We start from the raw sequence: 18,789 nt of genomic DNA on the forward strand, positions 1-18,789 counted from the left end.
AAAGTTAGCTCGAGTCCAGAGGGCTACATCAAATCCAATTCCAGAGTGTGCATCTCCATCGCTATATATAGACCCGCAGACACAAGCGGGAGGCACGGTGGCTCAAGGTTCATGGGGGGACCAGTGGGGGCAGGGAGGCAGCCTGTGCTGCAGAGGCCAAAGCAGAAAGAACAGAACGTGATCCCACCCATGGCTACTGCTTCCCACTCAGCCCCCATCCTACTGCAGCTCTCCAGAACAGAGGCATGAGGAGGGAGGACAGAAGGAGGAGAGGAAGGGTGGGCCACCCCTGTGCTGGTGGCACTGGAGTGCATTTCTGAAGACACAGCCTGGACTGCAGGTTCCTCCTGTCCATCCTGGCTCCCCAGTCACTCCAGCCACCAGGAAGGCCCTCCTCCGCTTGTGCTCATCTCTCCCTCTCCCTCTCTCTTCCCCCCCCCCCGCCTCTGGTGGCTCACTGCCTCCAAGAAGGCCCCCTGATTTCCCCCTCCCATCCCTGGCTCCCCTGCCCCCAGCCTCTGAGGTCTGAGAACCAGCCCAGCCACTGGGCCATGGTTTCCTTCAGGTTCTCTCTATCCCAGCTCCTCCTTAAGCTAAAAGCCAAACAGCCTTTCTTCCTCTCCTGTTCTTCCTTCTCTCCCCAGTCCTACACTGAGCAACGAGCAGGTACTCCTGAGTCCTTAAGGGAGAAACCCAAGGTTGCAGGCTCCAGTGCACTGCCAGAGGCTGGGGTCTCCACCTGGCCCCACCTGGCCTTCAGGTAGAAGGAAGAACAAGTAGCAGCAGGATTCTGATTCTTGCTTTCCATTTTCAGTTGCTGGAATTTTTACAGACTAATTTGTTGCTTGGTTAGGGAATTACAGACAAGGAAGCCAGGGTCCCAGAAGTTCATGGGAACTCCTTCACAGAAGGAGACCTATCCTAGCCTCAGATCTAAATCATCACCTCTGGCCTCATGAGGTCTGGTCACAGTTCCTAGCATGGGGATTTTTCATGCACATTCTAGCCATTTCCACCTCTATCCCCTATAGCCCTGGACCCATTGCTCCCAGCTAGCCAGGCTTGCCTCCCACAGCCTACATTTCTGATACCATGAGGGCCTTCTGAGGTCAGCCTCATATCTCCAGGTGTATAAAGCTGGGGGTAAGAGGGGAGCACTGTGTTCAGCCTCAACTGAAGATCCCAGTTGCCTGGGACCAGCAATTCTAGGACAACTGGCCAGCAGTCATGATTTTTATCCACCCACCCTGCTTGGTCTCAGCCTCCCCAGCTGGCTTTCCTGGCCATAGGGTAAAATCAGCTCAGCCAAGACAGAGAAAGGATCTGAAAAAATCTGCTAGGAAGCTAAGAGAAAGGATAAATGCAAGAAAGTGGAGGTCAGGTAGGCTTTGGGAGTCAGACCTATCAGAGACGTGGTAACATCAGGCTGAAGGATAGCCTAGCCTGGAACGGCTCACAGACCCTGTCCTTGGTGCCACAAAACCCTTCTCAGTCCACTGCTTCTGGCCCCTGAGACCCCATCAAGTCAGTGAGAACATAGACTAGAACCCTACACATCACCAGAACACATGCTAACCTCAAACCTTGCCCCCAGCACCCCTGTCCACTGCTGCTGCCCACCTAGGAAGAGGGCCTGGCTGGACTTGGCCCACAGTCCTCACGTGAGTCTGCCTCGACTCCCATTCCCTTTCTTTTGACACAAAGCCATGAAGACCCCCTGCCTGTTGGCTCACTATCTACTGCCTGCAGTTCAGGGCCCTTCGCCCTAACCTGACCGTGCAGCTTGCTTCCCCCCTCCCCCGGGGAGTCCTGAGCTCTCCAGCCTCTCAGAGACTCACTCTTCTCACTCACCCTAGCAGGCCACAGTGGACTTGACCTGGGTTCCTCTTGCTGACCAGATGTACGGTCCTAGGATGATTGCTTAACCATGACCTCTGCACACATCCTTTCCCTCATGTGCAAAGAGTGTGTATACATCCTACTCCCACCCTCCCCCTCAATCATTCATCCATTGATAAATCCATACCAAGGACTCACTTTGTGTCAGGACTTTATCAGATGCTGGAGATGCAGACTTAGGGACCAGGAGTATCAAGCCCATTTCACAGAAAAGGAAACTCAGGTTGAGTGTTTGTGGACTTGGTGAAGGCCTCCAGCCACGTGCAAACTATGGTCCACCCCTTACCCACCTTCTGTCCCCACGCTAGGGCCCGTGCGTGCCAGGAGCAGGGCAGATGAGGGTCCACCATAGATGGGCATTCCCGCCATCCTGGAGCTCACAAGGTCCTCTGAGAACTGACAGGTAATGTGGATGAGGGCATAGAATCATTGTCTGTTCCCTTCCCATGAAGATTTTATTCCTCCTGCTCTACCATGGGCCCGTTGGGCCTCCCTGCCTCACACAGGTGTCCCTTCCCAAGGCCACCAGCATTCTGCCCCGCTCCTGAGTGGGAAGTTTGGCTCCTCCAACCTCATCACTTTCACTTTCCTCCCCACCAGCTTCCCAGTCCACAGCCTCAGGTCTTGACAATTCCTCTCACAAAAGCAACAATCAACACTGAGCGACTCTGTGGGGAAGCAGGAATAGAGCTCTTTGTCACCCAGGTCCCTGCCAGAGCATTACAGCCTCCTGTCATTAGCATATTAGATACGCGAGGTAAACAAAACACACTCGCATTTGAGACTCTCACTGCAAACCCTTCATGGTTCTGAGCCCCATGTGTGCTGGCCTGTGCTGTGTAGAAAATACAAAGAGTCCTTGTCCCAGGTGAGTGCGTACGTGGTGGGGTTATAATCAAGTGACATGTGCAGGTCCTACAAAGGAAAGCAGGCAGCCCCAGACAGTACAAGGCCAAAGCCATTTCACACTGGAGGGATTTTAAGTATCACATCACAACTATTACTACAGTACTACTATTCTCCCCCCATTTATTGCCTCCCTGGTGCTCTGTTGGACACCCACACACCAGATGAATGTCATTATCCTTCGCTTTCCAGGTTTAGGAAAAGGCTACATAAACAGCCCAGAGACCCCGACAACAAGGCAAATGCTACAGTCAGAATTGGACCCCTCCCTCCAAGGTCTCAGCCCTGCCCATGTCTTCAGACATCCTGTGGATGGTAAAGTTCAAGCCACAGGGACTGGGTAGCATTCCAGAGTCCCCAGCTGGCTGGAGACAGAAACCTCAAGGCCCATGTCACTGTCATCTCAGGATAAAAAAAAAAGTGTATCCTAGAGCAGTCGGGGGAACTGGTGAACAAGATAGAATGAGGTTCTTGTCATGAGACAAAAAGTGAAGAAAAAGAGGGAAGAAGGGGGAAAAGAAAGTAAAGAAAAAAGTGAAAAGAGAAGGTAAAGGAAAGGAATAAGAGGAGAGGAAGAACAGAAAACACATAAGCCAAAGAAATATGTTGAGGAAGATACTGGAAGGTTTGCTGGGGATGGCGTTCTTCCAGGCTCCAGCCTTCCAAATCATCCCAGGACCCAAACACTGCTCTGCCTTTGTACATGCAGATCTCTTTTCTAGTACATCCTTTCTTTAAGACCATTCAGAGTTGGGAATTCCATCAGGCAATTCTGCTCTAAGTTCTCCCCCAAGCAGAGTTGAGCAGCCTCTTTGGTAAGACTGCAGTGTGCAGCGTTCAGGACATAGGCCTGAGGCAAGATGCCCTGGCTCACGTGCTGGCTCTGCCATGGATGTGGCCACAAGATTTGGACAAGCTTCTAATCTTTTGGTGCCACAGTTTCCTCACCTGTTAAATGGGGATGATAGTCATTCTCCTTGACAGAGATGCACTAACTGAGCCAATTGATGTTAAGTGCTTAGGACAATCCCCAACATATAACCAAAAATCTGTGACTATTTCATGTGTGCCAGCAATAGGCCCTTCACAAGTCATGCCTTATAGGTGTGTTTGTCGTATACTCATCAGCCAGTCTTGCTAAGATGTTTACTTAGGGTCTTCTTTAAGGCATGAGGCATGTCTATCATCATCTGGTAATAAATAGTTGTGAAATGAATGAATGAATGAATGAGGCTTATTATCCTTCCTTCCACAAACAACAATGCCTCCAATCCTAGTCACGTGGTTCATTGGGTGCTCTGTATCAGTCAACTGATAGTTTGGCTCATTTTCTTCCTCAATGGGCTCTGCGGGCATGGGGGTTCTTTGAGGAGGAGAAAAATAGAGAAGGGTGCCAGGTTCTGTCACACTCCATGGTCACCCACTCCTTTGCCAAATGTGTCCCCCAATCCCTGAGCACAGCTTGTGAGTGAGCAATGAGTGAAGAGTGACTTGGGGTAGCTCTAGCTTTTCCTGTGCTCAGGTCAGCTGACCATAAAGCAAAAGCCAGAGCCCTTACCCCTCTGCAAAGTGGGAATGACGCCTCCACTAGGGCTTTGAGGCTGGAGGGAGTGACTTACTGGGCCAGCACCCTGGTCACATTCGTTGACTCTGGCTTTGCTGAAGCCCTCAGGTTAAATATGACTAAATCTCTGTGACTGAACTTATTGAATTGATGTTGGGTGAAGCCAAAGCCCAGCCAGGAAAGTGGCTTAAATGGCAAGATCAAGGGAGAAAGAAGCCCTCCCCTGAGAGATGGGCCATGGCCTGCCAGGACCATGTGAGATTGTTTTTCAGCTTTTAAAAAGAAAATCACATTTTCCAAACACTGATCCTATAATTCAGGACTCTTGGCTATTGGTCTTTTCCAAATAGCCTGTCTTGGATGCTGAGGTTGGGATTTCTCAATTGGTGTACATAATATATATATTTTTAAATTTTTGCTCTATTCTTTCAATGAATTAGAGGGTGTTTAGAGGGAGTCAAAGGAGAGAAGCAAGATTAATTTACCTTACCTGTCAGGTCTAGAGCACCTGTATGCTTAGCCCCACTGCAATCAGAAGGCAGTGGGCACTTCCCCCCTCCTGATTCTGGTCGTCTCCTCCCAACCGCCCCATGACACTCCCTATCCTGTAGGGGAGAAGCCAAGAGATTCAGCCCCATGAGCTGTGGTCTAGAGGGGAGATGTGATTCCCACAGGCAAGAAGAGCAGAACATTGTTCAACTCAACCACGTACTCCTTTGAGTGTTTCAGCCATAAACATGGGAAGGCTCATTCAAAGGAGAATGAGCAAGATGTAGGAAGCTACGGAGGATTCCACCGAGGAGCTGCAAGTTGAACTGGGCTTGCAGGATAGGAGGATCTGTTAGAGGACTCAGGAGCAGAGAAGGCACCCTTAGAGTGGGAAGGATAAAAGCACATGCCTGGGAGTGACACAGACACAGTTGGAGGAACATGATTAGCAGTGTGACTAAGAGGGAGGATCTGTCCCATAAAGGGACTTATAAGTCCACTGTCTTGCTGATGTGATCTATGCTCTTTTCATGGGAAGAAAGGGTCAGAGCAATCTGTGCTCTCATTCCATCCCCCTGTATACACAAACACACACACACACACACACACACACATCACGAAGGTAGAAAGCAGTCTCTGTAGACCTGCCCAGCAGACTTTCAGGATGGTGGAAAGGGGTAATAGCTTCAGGAGCAACTGAAATACAGAGGCACATGACTCTGGGGAAGAGGCTACTCCTGGGGAAATGATCCCACCTCTGTTTAACAAGTCCAATCACCATGTAAAGCTCCAGTTAGGGGAAATCTACACAAATCAACAAGTATTTACTGAACTGCCTCTGCAGTTTTAAGACCTCTACATGACCCAGAAAATGATAGGGACACTGGAGGTTCAGAGGGGCCCCTCTGTGGATCCCCTGCACTGAGGTGTTCAGGTCATCCAGTGATCCTATAAAGTATCAAACAGGCAAGTGAAGAGGTCAAAGAAATCCAGGGCAGGGATGGAGAGCCAGGCAAGGCCCAGAAACTGTCTAAAATGAGAAAAGTTTCCTGCCCCAAACTGGTTAAGATGCACCTGGCTTTTATCAGAGATTCTGCCTGGGGCCCATCTTGCAAGGTTTGGTCATGGCTTTGGTCACACCCAAGGAGGCCTCTAAGAGCCCTTGGGCCATTTCCATTGAGCTGAGAAAATTCAAAATGGGAAGATCGGAGCTCCCTGCCCAGGTTACTTAGAAAGAAGCACAGTTCAGTTTCTAGGCTCTTGCAAAAATTTTATTCTGGCACTGGCATGAGTAGCAAGTGACCTCAATGCATTTAAAACCCAACCTTGATGTCCAGCTAGTGCCCTCTTCGAGGAGGCTAGGGCTTGGTGGCCACTGATGTTCAAGAGAATCCCTATGAAAGAGGAAGATCAGGTACCCCCCGGTTGACTCCACCAGGTCCCTGCAGGAGGAGAGGAGGTCATCCTGAGCTCCTTACCCTAAGTGACAGCCATAGATGGGATGGAAAAGGAAGACAGCTCCTATCCAGGGACCCCAGTGTCTCCCTGAGGACTGCCTACACTCACACTGTCCTCAGACACTGCCCAAAATTCCTACAGTGGGCAGCAGGGATTAAGCCCCAATCCAGACATCGGGAGACATCAGGTGTCTGCCCTATATCACTGTGGCCAAGTCACACAGCCTCTCCCAGGCTCAGCTTCAGAGCTGTCAAATGCAGATAACACCCCACACCCACTCTGAGGTATAAGGATCATGAGATCGTGGATCTGTGGGCGCTTTGGCAAGTAAAACCCTCTACTCAGGAAACACATAAAGGGAGAAACTTCATGCTGTCTTGGACACCTGGGAGCTGCTGGCTCAGAGGAAGGCAACCCCATGGCTGTGGGAATAGAACGGGGCATGTGTGGCCAACTGAGCAGACTTGACTTCTACAGGTCTCTCGAGGGAAAAGCTGGCACCTGCCCCTGGCCAGTCCTCACTTCCCTGAGCCTCCTAGGCCCATCAGCCCTGGTCAGAGACTGGAGGAGCTCTTTGCTGACAAAAGGGAGAGGCCACCAATGTCATGCCCACTTTTCATCCTTTTCCACAGTGCTGTAAAGATGGAGCAGCTGACACCAGACATGTAATTCTTGAGCTCTTAGGGTGTAAACAAGGGCAACTGGCAGGAAGAGACACTTGGCAAAGGACAGCGGCTGGTCCCTTAACCCTCTGAGGCCCACAGCTCCTCATCCAGAGCCAATGCAGTCCCTCGGTCTGAACTTATTGTCCTGTTCCCACCAAGAAGGGAAAAAAGAGACAGGTCCCGTTCCCTGGGAGCTCCCTGTCTAGGTCAGGGGCAGAGTCAGCTCTTGTTGTCTCTGTCTTGTGCACACTAAGGCCAGGCAGGGAAAGATGAAACAAACTTAGCACCCCGGTGAGGTCTGTTAGCCTTCCCACAACATGCAAGAAACTCACTCATGCTCTCTCATGGATGCTGCTCTTCTCTGGAACTGCTGATTTGAAGAGAGGAGCTCCAGAGGTAGCGCTGAGCCTGAAAGTACATGGCTAGGGATAAGATTTCAGCATGTGCAGAGGCCCCCAAAGAGATGCTGAGGGACCTACCCCTCCCCCACTTCCCTCACCTCTGCAACCATCACCCCCATCCCCAGGCTGCCTACCCTGAGGAAGGTGAATACTCCCACAGCCAGGGGTCTGAGCCATGTGCTGACTTCCCCAGACCTTGTGCCTTTCCTCCCCTACACTCCTTCTCCTCTGCAGCCAGCCATTCTCCCCAGCCTTTCAGCTCCATCTCACCCAGCCAGAGCAGAAGGGAGTTCAGCAATCTCCACATTCTAGGCTTTCTGCCCCTGGGGGTGAAGGGGTACTAGGAGTATAATACTCCTATAATAGAGTATTTCTTCCATGGGCAAACACACATAAATGCAAGGTAGACAAAGACATGTATTTGAACTGGCAAACAAGAGGGATGGTAGTTAAGGGCTCTAAAAGATGCTGGCTGGTGTAGGCAAGGAAGGCTTCTTGGAGAGAGCTTAGCCAGCCCTAGGCATACCTATGGCTGCAAAGGAGGGAGGCAAGAGACAGTTACAGCAGAAGGGTGATTTTCTTAGTCTAAAAGAAGGTACAGAAGCAAGGGGAAGTCAGAGTTATGTTCTGTGGGTAAGGAATCTCTGTCCTTCCTCTATGGAGAGGGGAGAATTACAGGAATTTGAGGGATATCAGCAGGAAAAGGAAGACAAGAAGAAAGACGGACCAGGTGGAAAGGACTAGAGCAATAGGAATAGCCAGGAAAAGTCCAGAGAGGGGAACAGAAAGGTCTCATGGAAAGAGCAGAGGGAGACCCAGCCCACGGTTTCTTTCTCCAGCCTGTGACCTTGTCCCTCTGAGCTCCAGGCTCTAACCTCACATTGTTCACAGTTGAGATGGGAAATCAAGGCTCACTGTTGGGGCAGCCCATGGGCAGTGGTCAAGGGCAAGACCACACAGGAATCCACAGAAAGTGGGACCACAGTGATCAAGGTAAATGGTCAGGGCTGCACCAGGGAGCAGGCCCCACAAGGTGGATCTTGACGGAGGTGCAGACTTGGGTCAGGCACGCAGGTGAGGGGAAGAGTGTGGAGTGAAGAACTGTCTCTGCTTCTCCAGGCAGGCAGTCTTCTGCTTCAGAAGGCACCAGGGACCCCTTGCCCACCCTGACCATGGGGGACAGAGGCTGGATAGGGGGTGGATGAGGCCTCAGAGCACTAGTAACAGTCTCTCCAGGGAAGCTGGCTTTCTCTGTCCCCCCAAGATGACACCACCTTCGGTTCTCTGTAAAGGGCTGCATCTGTATGTTAAATCCTCCAGGGGATTCTCAGGTGCAGCCTGGATGAACACACAGGAGTGATGTTCTCAGGGTGGAACTTCAGGCACTTTGGTGGGTCAGTGGGTGGAGATTTGGGCACCGGGACCTTCCTGGACCCCCTAAGAAAACCACACTGACCAGGTATGCTTTAAAGCACATGTCCTGCTTTAAAGGAGACCCTTGGTAAACATACTTGCAAGGCCTGTGATAAGCGTGCAACCAATACACTGCCTCAGCCCCTAGGTCTGGCTGATGGGCTTCCTGCTTCCTCCCCTCCCCAACCCCCACCTTTTACCACTTCCACCAGGCCAGCAGATTCCAGGGCCTGAAGGTCTGATGTTTTATTAAAGTCCAGATCTTCCTATTCTAAGGCCACCTTCCTCTGGCTAATTCTGTAATTCAATTAGTAGGAAGCCAAGGCTGGGCTGGACGGGAGGAGGGAGCGCATCGCATCGGGAGCCTTCCCTTCCGTGATGATTACACCCCAGGCTTCATCCCTGTGCAGAGTTGGGCAGGAAATTGTACTTCCTTCACTTCACAATAACAAGGGCCTTTTATCCCCGCACACGGGGCTTTGTAAATTACTGCCATCTCCGTACAATTAATCTGCTGTGCTGTGTTTTCCCCCACGTGGGAGAGAGCCCCACCCAGCTTCCTGGTCATCAGCAGCACCCTTGCCCCAGGTCTGCAGGCTGCCCCCACTGGGGAAGGGTGTCTGCCACCCCCGCCTGCACCCTCCTGCCTCCCCTGCACTCTCCCTACCTCTCCCTGGCTTTACTCTCGCCAGCCCAGCAGGGGCCTTGCCTGCCTCCTCCCTCCTTCCCTGCTCGCCCTTGTTCTGTTGTTCCCAGTCCATGCCCTAAGTGGGTCTCCTTCCCCATGGGTCTTCTTGAGCTCAGCTCTCCACTGGGCCTAGAGATATGGGAGATGCTGCCTCCACCCTCACAGCACTGAGTCTATTCACAGACACAAGACGTGAGACTAGAAAGCAGAAGGGACAAGTAAATAAGGATGGAAAGCAAGAAAAGGTTATGGCTATATAAGGAAGTGCGAGTGTGGGTCGACGTGTTTGGTGCACACAGCAGAAGTGAGTGTCAGGGGAGAGGCAGGTCAGTGTGGGCTGGAGGAGGTGGCATGGGGGTCTGTCTCATGCTGTAGGGAGCCAGAGCCCAGGCAATCAGCTGCTGACAGCAGCACTGTGGTGTGACTTCTCTCTAATTATGTCATCCCTCTGCCCCCCTTCCCAGATGATTTCCAAAGTCGACTGCTGCTCTAACAGGCTGCAGCTCTATTCTTCTCAATCCCATGATTCAGGAGGGGCTGAGCTACAACACAAAGGATAGGAGACCAAGTAATGGCGGGGCGGGGGGGGGGGGGGGATCTAAGACAGTGGTCCTCACATTTAGAGCCTGTTGGGTAGAAAGAACCTACTTCAAAGCCCAGAGCTGTACCACTCAGCTCCACCTCTGAGGAGGTTTGAGATGGGGCACAGCATCTCCTCCAACCAAAATCCCCCTGGGGAAGTATGTGCCAGGCAGAAGGTGCCCAGCCATCTTTGTGTGTCTCCTTAAAACAGACAGTGGGTCCCACATCTCGGGCTCACCCACTTTCACCCAGCCTCTTTTCATTCCATTCTCCTCTTTTAGCTCAGATCTTTTTTCTTTAAACTTAATTATGCAAGTGATACATAAATACATTCTAGGTCTAAATGTGTCAAACCAAACAAAAAAGTGAAAGTCATGGGAGACATCCCCACACCCCACGCCTGCTCCCTCTCTTCTGCTCCGTGTGACTTCTAGACTATGTCCTTTGCATGTAAATACAGACACAAGTACATATGGAAGGAAGGAGGTGCCTCTGTCATGTACACTCAGAGCAGATTATTTTACAGCTCGAGTTTCCCATCTGACAATGCGGTTGTCTGTGTCGGTACATTTAGGATCATTTCAGCTTTTTAACTGCTGTAGAGTATTCACAGTTTTTAAATAAAAACATTCCTGCCCTGAGGGACATTTAGGTGGCTTTCCATTTTTTGCTATTCCAAATGGCTACAGGGTATGCTTGTTTGGTCTGTGAGAACAAGTGTGTTTACTTGTAGGATCAGGGTTTGGGAGACATGGCTGGGCCTGAAGGCATGGAGAGGTTTCTGGCCATAGGAAAGACACTTTCTTCTCGCCTTCTCAGGCCTCTGAGTTCGAGCCCCTCCCACTCTGTCCCTCAAGGTTAAACCATGATGCCCCAAGAGAATTCCGTCCTGCCCCTCCTCTGTGAATTCCCGAAGGGCCTCAGTAGGGACACCTGTGGGGACACCTCAGTGCATCCTAGGACAGTGAGTTTGGCAAATTTAGTGGCACCCCAGCTGAGGCTGACACTGCCTATCTTCTTTCTAGTTGCACGAGCCTCACAGCTCGGGGGAAGAGGTCTGAACCCTGAACCCTACTGAACTACTGAACCCTGTGAGGAGTAGCAATGAGTGACAGGAGGTCAAAGCTGGTTGTTCTGGGCAGGACTCTGGGTGCCCAGCCTCGGTCCCAAATATGAGACCCAGCAGGTGTCCCATGGCTGAGGCTTGGTCAACTTTCATGGTGGACTCTGAGTCACCTGGCCCCACCCCAGGCCCAGCATCACCTAGGACTCACCAGGATGGGAAGCCCCTCCCACAGCCTCTCCCACCAACCCTTAGCCTTCACACCCTGCTTATCCCTATTTACCTTCCTAAAGAGCCTTAAGTGAGAGGACTCATCTCTGCTGGTGGAAAGTCAGACTGCTCAGAGATGGTTGGAGAAAGATCTAGGTGGGTTTGCCCAGTTGGTCTCTGTGGAAGGCTGGTCTCCCCTCAGAGAAGGGCAGAGGGGACTGAAGATGGAGTCCTGGCTCCTCTCTAACATGCTTCCTAAGAGGGAATCTTGCCCTCTGTAATTAGTGGACTCTGTGGAAGTTGTTAGTATCTGAGGGCTGGTAGGCCTCCCCACCAGCTTCTGAGAGGAATTACTGCCCCATTTTACAGTTGAGGAAGCTGGGGCTCAGAGAGACAGATAAGCACATGCCCTGTGGCTGGTATAGGGCTCCCCTGGGCAGAGCTGTGCATCAGCCTTTGCAGGGAATGATCAAGGACTCATGGAGGGACAGGAAGAGAACACTGTCCAGCTGGAGGACCCTGAGGAAACCTAGGGAGAAGAGCCACCTGCAGCAATCCACCTATCAACTCTCACAGGCAACATCAGACCCTGCCACCTCTAGGGAAGTCAGCACAGCTCAGATCCGCAGAGCCATGGTGAACTCTCAGCAGCTCTGAGCACCCTCTCTGTATCTCCCCACTTATTGCCCTGATGCCAAATTAGCCCAATGTTCAGCATTCAGTGCTGTCAACCAATAAGCATGCATCCCCTTCCACTGTTCTGGGCACTGAGGACCATGCAGGAATGGAACTAAATCAAGTTCCCAACCTCATCAGAGCTTTCAGAGACTGCAAGTCAATGAATACATACATGTTAACATGTCAGGGAGTGGTGGGTGCCGAATAGGAAAAGGAAGCACAATGGGTCAGAGGTTACATGTGTTGGGGGGTGGGTGAGGCTGTTAAATGAGGTGTCAAGAGAGGTGACTCTGAGAGTGTCACATTTGATCAGAAAGCTGAGGGAAGTGAAGGAGCAAGGCATGCGGGCAAGAGGGGTGGGGCAGGGGTCTTTCTGGACAAGACCCTGAGGTAGACTGTGTCCAGCAGGCCTGAGAACAAGGAAGAAAGCTAGGCCCTGAGCATGAAGAAGACACTCCAGGAGGAGATAAAGGCAAGGGTAGAGATGTCAGAGGGAGGCCACACAGGGTCTGGGGTCCCTCAAAGATCCCATTCCCAGTGAAGTTCTGAGCTCTGCCAAAAAACATGGTAGAAATTCCTGGAAGCTGGACAAAAGCAACAGATTCCTTTTTTCCCCTCCAAAATCCTTTTCTTGTTACCCAAGGCCATGGAAACAATATGGTCATTTCCTCCTTCTCCGTCTCCTCCTGTTCCTTCACCTCCTCCCTTTGCAAACCTGCCCCTGACCTTGTCCCAAGCTGGCTTGCCTGTATGCAGCTGAGGCAGTGGCTGCCTCTCAGTTGCAGGCAGAAGACAAGGCCAACAAGGGGACAAGGGGAGGAGAGGAAAGACACCCCCCCGCCCGGGAGAGGCAGGCAGCAGCACAAGGGACGACGTCACAGGGGCCTCTGACCGCTATTCATTTCAGTCCCTGTGTCTCCATCAATAACCGTCTGCCAGTGACCAGGAGGGAGAGAGGAGGAGGCTGATACGGGCTGGACAGGGCGGGGTGGGTGGAGTGGGAGACAGCTCCTTGGCTCCTCCTAGCCGGGCCGGAGCGGGCCAGAGCGGGAGGGGAGAGGCAGGGCTGGCTCTGGGAACTCAGATTCTGTCTCCCTGCTTCCTTCTTCCATCTCCAGGCCCCCTTCACACATATATTCCCCTCCTGCTTCCTCTCTGAAGCCAGGTGGAGAAGGAAGGTAGTACCAGTTTCCGTAGTAGAAGAGGAGAAAGGGGTTTGGCTCGGCACCAGCTGGATGGTGGAGGAATCAGGTGTTACCGAGGATGCTGGCAGTACTCAACAAAGACACCGAAAAGCCAGGACGCCCCTGGTGATGAGCACTGGTGTAGGCACCAGTCTGTCACCATCAGGCTGTGGCCCGCAAGAGAGGATAGCCTGGGTCACAGGCCTGGCACAGGGTGGGCATCCAGGAAATAAATGGCCATGAGAAGGACCAAATGGCTGGCCAGTTTTGGTCAGGAAAGGAGTTTGTTTGCAAATGGTCTAGAGCAGTCAAGGAGGGCTGCCTGGAGGAGGCAGAGCTCCATCCAGTTGAAAGATGGATGGAGTCGGGGAAAATACAAACGGGACAAGAGGGTAGAGGTGGTGAGCAGACTGTGAGCACAGGAACGGAGGGGGTGAGTGCAAGCCGTGAGGAGGCTGAGAAGATAACAGAGAGGAAACAGGGGGCTGCCGGGCGTTCAGGGTGCCTTCTCCAGGACAGCTGTCTCCAGAGGACTTAGGACTGCTGTAGCCAAAGTGGGCTTTTTGACTCCCACGGTGACTTCCAGGCTTTCAGGGGAATAGGCCACAGGTGGGGGGCAGTGGAGGAAACTACGGGAAAGACTCTCCCATCACCAAACATTGCCTTTCCCTTGTCACAGTGCCCAGGGGGCATTAAAAAGTCCCCCAGGAAGCAGGTTGCTCTGTCCCATCCAGATGCCCCGGTGAGGAGCAGGTGGGGCCAGGTGACTCAGTGGGAGTACGCTGGACCCTCCATTCACAGATGGGGAGGCTGAGGCTGGACAGAGGATATGGGGCAGAGCCGCAGACTTGAGGGGGAGTTAGAGGCCAAGGAAGGGTAGGCCTCAGTTCCAGCGCTGTGGATCTGGCTGGGTAGTCCAAGAAGCCCTCTGCCTGGCAGGGGTGTGAAGGCTCTCCCTGCAAACGTGACAACAGGCATTGGGACAGGGGACACAGGCAGCACGTGACAGCCCTGTTCATTTTATTAGGACAGCCTGGCCAGGTGTCTTCCTCACAGAGTGAGCCTTTGTTTGGAAGGGGGTAGGTCCCTTATCACCTCTGATGGCGCAGCAGCCTGAGTTCACGATCAGGTGTAGGGGCGCCGGGGCCAAGGGTGAAAGCTGCCCCTTCTGGGAGGTGTTGAGGTTGGAGAAGAAACAGGTAGAAAGAGCACCCGCAGGGAGGGGGGAAGAGGACGGAGACGCTTGAGGCGTCAGGGCTGGGGACAGAGAGAGACCCGTGGGCAGAGGGGGTGTGGTGGGGGGAGACTCCTCGGAGGGAACAAAATAGGAAAGCAAAGGGAGGGACGAGAGGCAGACAGTCAGGAGCACGGAGAGGCAGGAAAGCTCCGAGGAGAGGGCACCAGAGAGAGAGGTGGGAGGGCGACCAGGGGCAGCGAGAGGCGGAGGGCGCGCGGCAGGGCGCGTCCCGGGCCAGGACAGGCCGAGCCAAGCCGGGCTGGGCTGGGGGCGCCCCACTGACCCTTCTCGGCGCTTGCTTCCCTCCCCAGGCTGCGCTTTCCTCACCTACTGCGAGCGTGAGTCAGCGCTGAAGGCCCAGAGCGCGCTGCACGAGCAGAAGACTCTGCCCGGGGTAAGTCAGTGGCGCCCGCCGCGGCGCGAGCGAATGGTGCGCCGACAGGGGGCGACTTCGCGAGGCCGGGCTGCGACGCGGCGGGCGGGCGGGGAGACCGGGGCCGGGACGCCGCCACCTGCTTGCGCCCGGGAGGGAGCTGGCGCGCACGGGGCGCGTTCTCTGCGCTCCAGCCCCGACGGAACCTGGCGTGGACGGGGGCGAACTTGGCAATGGCCGCGAAGCCTAGGAGCGGCTCCAGTGCGCACTGCCCGCAGGGTGGCCCGGGGCGGGGGAGCGGCGGCTCGTGGAGCCCCGAGACAGCTCCGGGGCACGGGTGCCACCCTGCCCGCCTAGCTGGTCCTCCGACCCGGCTGTTCCTGCGGTGGGGGCTGCCGGGGGAGGGAGGGGCGCCTCCCGGCCCGAGCTCCCGAGCTCGGCGCCGCCACCGAGTGAGATCACCGTGGTTTATTTAAGGAGCCAGCCCTCGTCTTTGATAAACTATCGCGCCTCGGCCCTGGTTTATAGCTTCTGCGCGGGGGAGAGGAGAATTATTTATGGGCCCCCTAACTGGGTGTGATATCAGCCATGGCTATTATCGAGGCTAGTTCATCACCATAAAATAAGAAGTGTTCCTCGGGTCAAGGGTGTGTGCAGTCTCTCCTGTGGGTTCAGAGAGATGGGGTGGGGGGAGATATACAGCTGCTGAGTATCTAAAGATAAATGGAAAGATGTGTGTTTGTGAGCGTAATTTAAAGAATGTACAAATATCCGGTGTTTAAGCTTATACAATGGACACTGCAGGGAAGCACGTGTGTTCTCCATGTATGCGCTCCCATGCTACACATGCATGTTTACCTTCTTACCAAGCAAACGTGTGTAAACACACGTTTCCATCTCTGCTCCACAGCGGGAAAGGTTAACCAGGTAGAGGAGAGAAAATGCAACCCCGGGTGGGGTCGGCCTTCCTTTGCATCAAAGATCTTTACCCTTTCGGAGGTGGGGAGTGCTGAATCACACAATCCCCTTTTCCATTAAGACAGCCTTTGTATTGTATTTTGGTATTTGTGGTTGCAAAGCACGGGGCTGAGTCATCTTAATAACATACCTGCTGATGCAAATATATGGAAATGGAGCACCGCACAGATTTTGTGTGGAGCCGGGCTCTGGCAGGGTGGCCATTCCCAGTTGGATTTTTAGTGGCGCAGCTACATGCACATATATTATAGTAATTACTTTCTGGGTGCCCTCTGTAAGATGGCAGAAATATGCTCCACATCGCCCCATGTTATGTGTGAAGCATAAAGCCATATTGTAAGATAATCAAAGGCTTCTGAGAAAGGTTTGTGCTGATTAATAAAGTGTTTATGGTACTTTGTTTTGGGGGAGATTGTGATAGATATTTTGGAGCCACCCAAATGGAATAGAAAATACCACATTGTTATGGGAGGCCCTTCATCAGCTGGAGGGAGATTGCTGGGGAGTTTCATGATGGCTAAAAGCCAGAATCAGATGGGGAAACAGAAAGAGAGAAGGTGGGAGGGCGAAGCTTAAGATTTTGAATGGGGAGAAGCCTGGAACTGGGAGAATTTCAGTAATGAGTATGGATTGTTGGGGGTCTAACATTAACTTGTGGTTGTTTATTTTACATATAATAGAATAGCTAAATGATGGAGTGTATTAGTTCTTTAATAATTTATAGAAATACTTTGATGTTGCAGTAATTACATTAAAGGTCACATATCAAAGGTAATTTGGTTGAGCAGCTGTGATGGTTTCTCAGAAACAATCAATATCACTGTCCGTGGTGCTGATTTCACCAAGGGGCCTGCCAGATTAAAGAAGGCTTATTACCAGGCAGAAAGGCCCAGGGGAAATCAGGAGCACATTGGAGCGACGCGCCAGCCCCCCTTCCATGATAATTAACACTGTTCCCCATAATCTGCACTAATCCTTCATACTGGGAGATCCAATGGCATTTTTCTGAAATCACAAAGACAAGTTGGGCAAGTTTGGGAGGAAGGGGAAAAAGAAACATGAATGTATGTTGGGAGAGAGGAGGGGTGAAGATGAGGCCAATAGCAGAACTGCACATAGCCCAGAGTCCCTATGCGCTGCCTGGAACACCAGCCTTTCTTCAAAGGTTTCTCAGGGCGATTCATGGCCTCAAAAGCCTCATCACACAAATTCTCAGGGCAGGCACAGGCCTCGGCGGGCAGGGACAGGGAAAAAAGATAGAATTGTAGTGCCAAGTTCTGAGGGCACATTGTTCCCACACAAGCTCACATGTAGACAAATGAAAAACAAAATGACCAAATAAAAGTTTGCTTTAAAGTGGAGTCATTTTGATTCTGGAAAGCGGAACTGGAGTTATTATTGCTAGTTGGTTTTCTCCTTTGAGAGCAGAGAAAGTGTGCTGCTAGCAAATGCAAGGATAGGACCAAGTAAAATGCACTGGCCCGACCAAATAATATGTGCTCCTGCCAGCTGAGACCTTGCTTATGGCTACCTCTTTGGTGGTGGGGGTGGGGAGGAAGGGGAAAACCCCTCTTGTCTGGGGTGAGCACACCAGGTGCCCAGCAAGCACACTCTGTGTCTGACTAAGGAGAATGAAATTGAAAAAAGAACCTGGAAAACTGGCAACCTCAGCAATTTAGGCACTTTTCCAGACTTCAAAATCCATTAAAGTCAATCCATTAAAATCAGCCCTCCACTTTCTTACTGAGGAGAGAAAGAAGAGGAAAGATAGTGCAGGCAATGTATCCTGTTTCCCAGCAAGTTACAGAGCTAGCTAGCATCCTGTCACCAGCAAGAAAAATCACCCCATGATTGGCATGCTCATGATCACACAAACACCACCACCATCACAACAACAGCAAAGACAGAGCCGTAGACATCGTTAACCCAGGTGTTCGTCTGGGGACAAAGAAAGGAACTAACCTTTCTTTAGGGATTAGTGGGCACTCAGGTGCCACACCACACTGGCTGTTCTCACAAGTCAGAGGTCAATTTCCCTGAGAATCAGTCTAATCAAAGCCACTCCAATGGCAGATGGAGTCATCCTGAACTAGCCCCACAAATGAATTATTACTTTTGACTTTGGCATGAATTTAGTAGAGTGAGATTAGTAAACCATCAAGTTACATCAAGATCTTTTAGAGCACAGCCTTCTTCCAGAATCTAGGCAGGGTGATTCCACTTTTTCTAAACTCTCTATCTCTATCACAATCTCTCTTCCTCACAATCTCACTCTCCCCTGACCCCCTGGCCCTCTCCAGCCCCTTCTCTTCCATTCTCAATATTTGTTTCACTATTTACAGGGTTGAGTCCACATAGGATACTTTCTCAATCCAACAGCAAGCATTTCCTGAGTGTGTACCAGGAACTGGCCCAGGTGGGTGCCCTGTAACACAGAGAGACAAGCAAAACACATCTACCCTCTCTCTTGGAGTTTCTCCTTAAGTTGGGCCCAGGAGACACACACAGGCAAACACACACACACACACACACACACACACAAATATAACCAATATAAGACAAAAGATGTTATTATAAAATGAGTAGTGTGGATAGTTACTCATTAATCATAATTAACATCGTTAATCACTTAGAACAGACTGATATGATGCCAAGCACTGTACCTCGTTGCCTCCTTTTATCTGCACAACCGCCATATGAGGAAGACATCAGGATTCTCCCCCCGCAGGTGAGGAGACCGAGGTTTGCCCAAGGTTGCACAATTTGTGAATAGCACTGGGTCTGCTGTGACCACCTCTATCGGCCCTTCCAGTTGCTTTAGGAGTTCAGAGGCAACAGAGATGACTGTAGAGTACAGGAATGGCTAGAAGGTTTTCCTCAGGTCATGGGCATGTGGGACTAGAGAGCTGGGAGTAAGAGGAGTAAGTCAGATAAGGGCACTGAGAAGCAGCACAGAGATGAGGCGCACAGGGTAGGGTGGGAGCCAGGAGCTGGTGAGATT

The 18,789-nt window shown here is 51.9% G+C and overlaps 1 protein-coding gene across 50 annotated transcripts in view; it reads left to right on the top strand.

The window, feature by feature from the left end:
- Celf4 (CUGBP Elav-like family member 4) overlaps positions 1–18,789 on the top strand; it is a 286,009-nt gene that overhangs the window by 60,706 nt on the left and 206,514 nt on the right. For 46 of the 50 annotated variants that reach the window (XR_015442303.1, XR_015442312.1, XR_015442332.1 and 43 more), the window contains exon 2: positions 14,749–14,831. Coding sequence is in view for 42 of the 50 variants with exons in the window: in XM_021236703.2 (XP_021092362.2) it covers positions 14,749–14,831 (83 nt within the window). In the remaining 8 variants the exon portion in view is untranslated. Of the gene's footprint in view, positions 1–14,518; positions 14,613–14,748; positions 14,832–18,789 lie in introns of those variants that run through there. The other 4 variants (XM_021236722.2, XM_021236721.2, XM_087189523.1 and 1 more) reach the window with 3 other exon arrangements.

This window comes from Heterocephalus glaber, unplaced genomic scaffold, assembly GCF_053883595.1.
Source record: "Heterocephalus glaber isolate CG9 unplaced genomic scaffold, H.glaber_assembly_v1.0 deba00000331, whole genome shotgun sequence".
NCBI lineage: Eukaryota > Metazoa > Chordata > Mammalia > Rodentia > Bathyergidae > Heterocephalus > Heterocephalus glaber.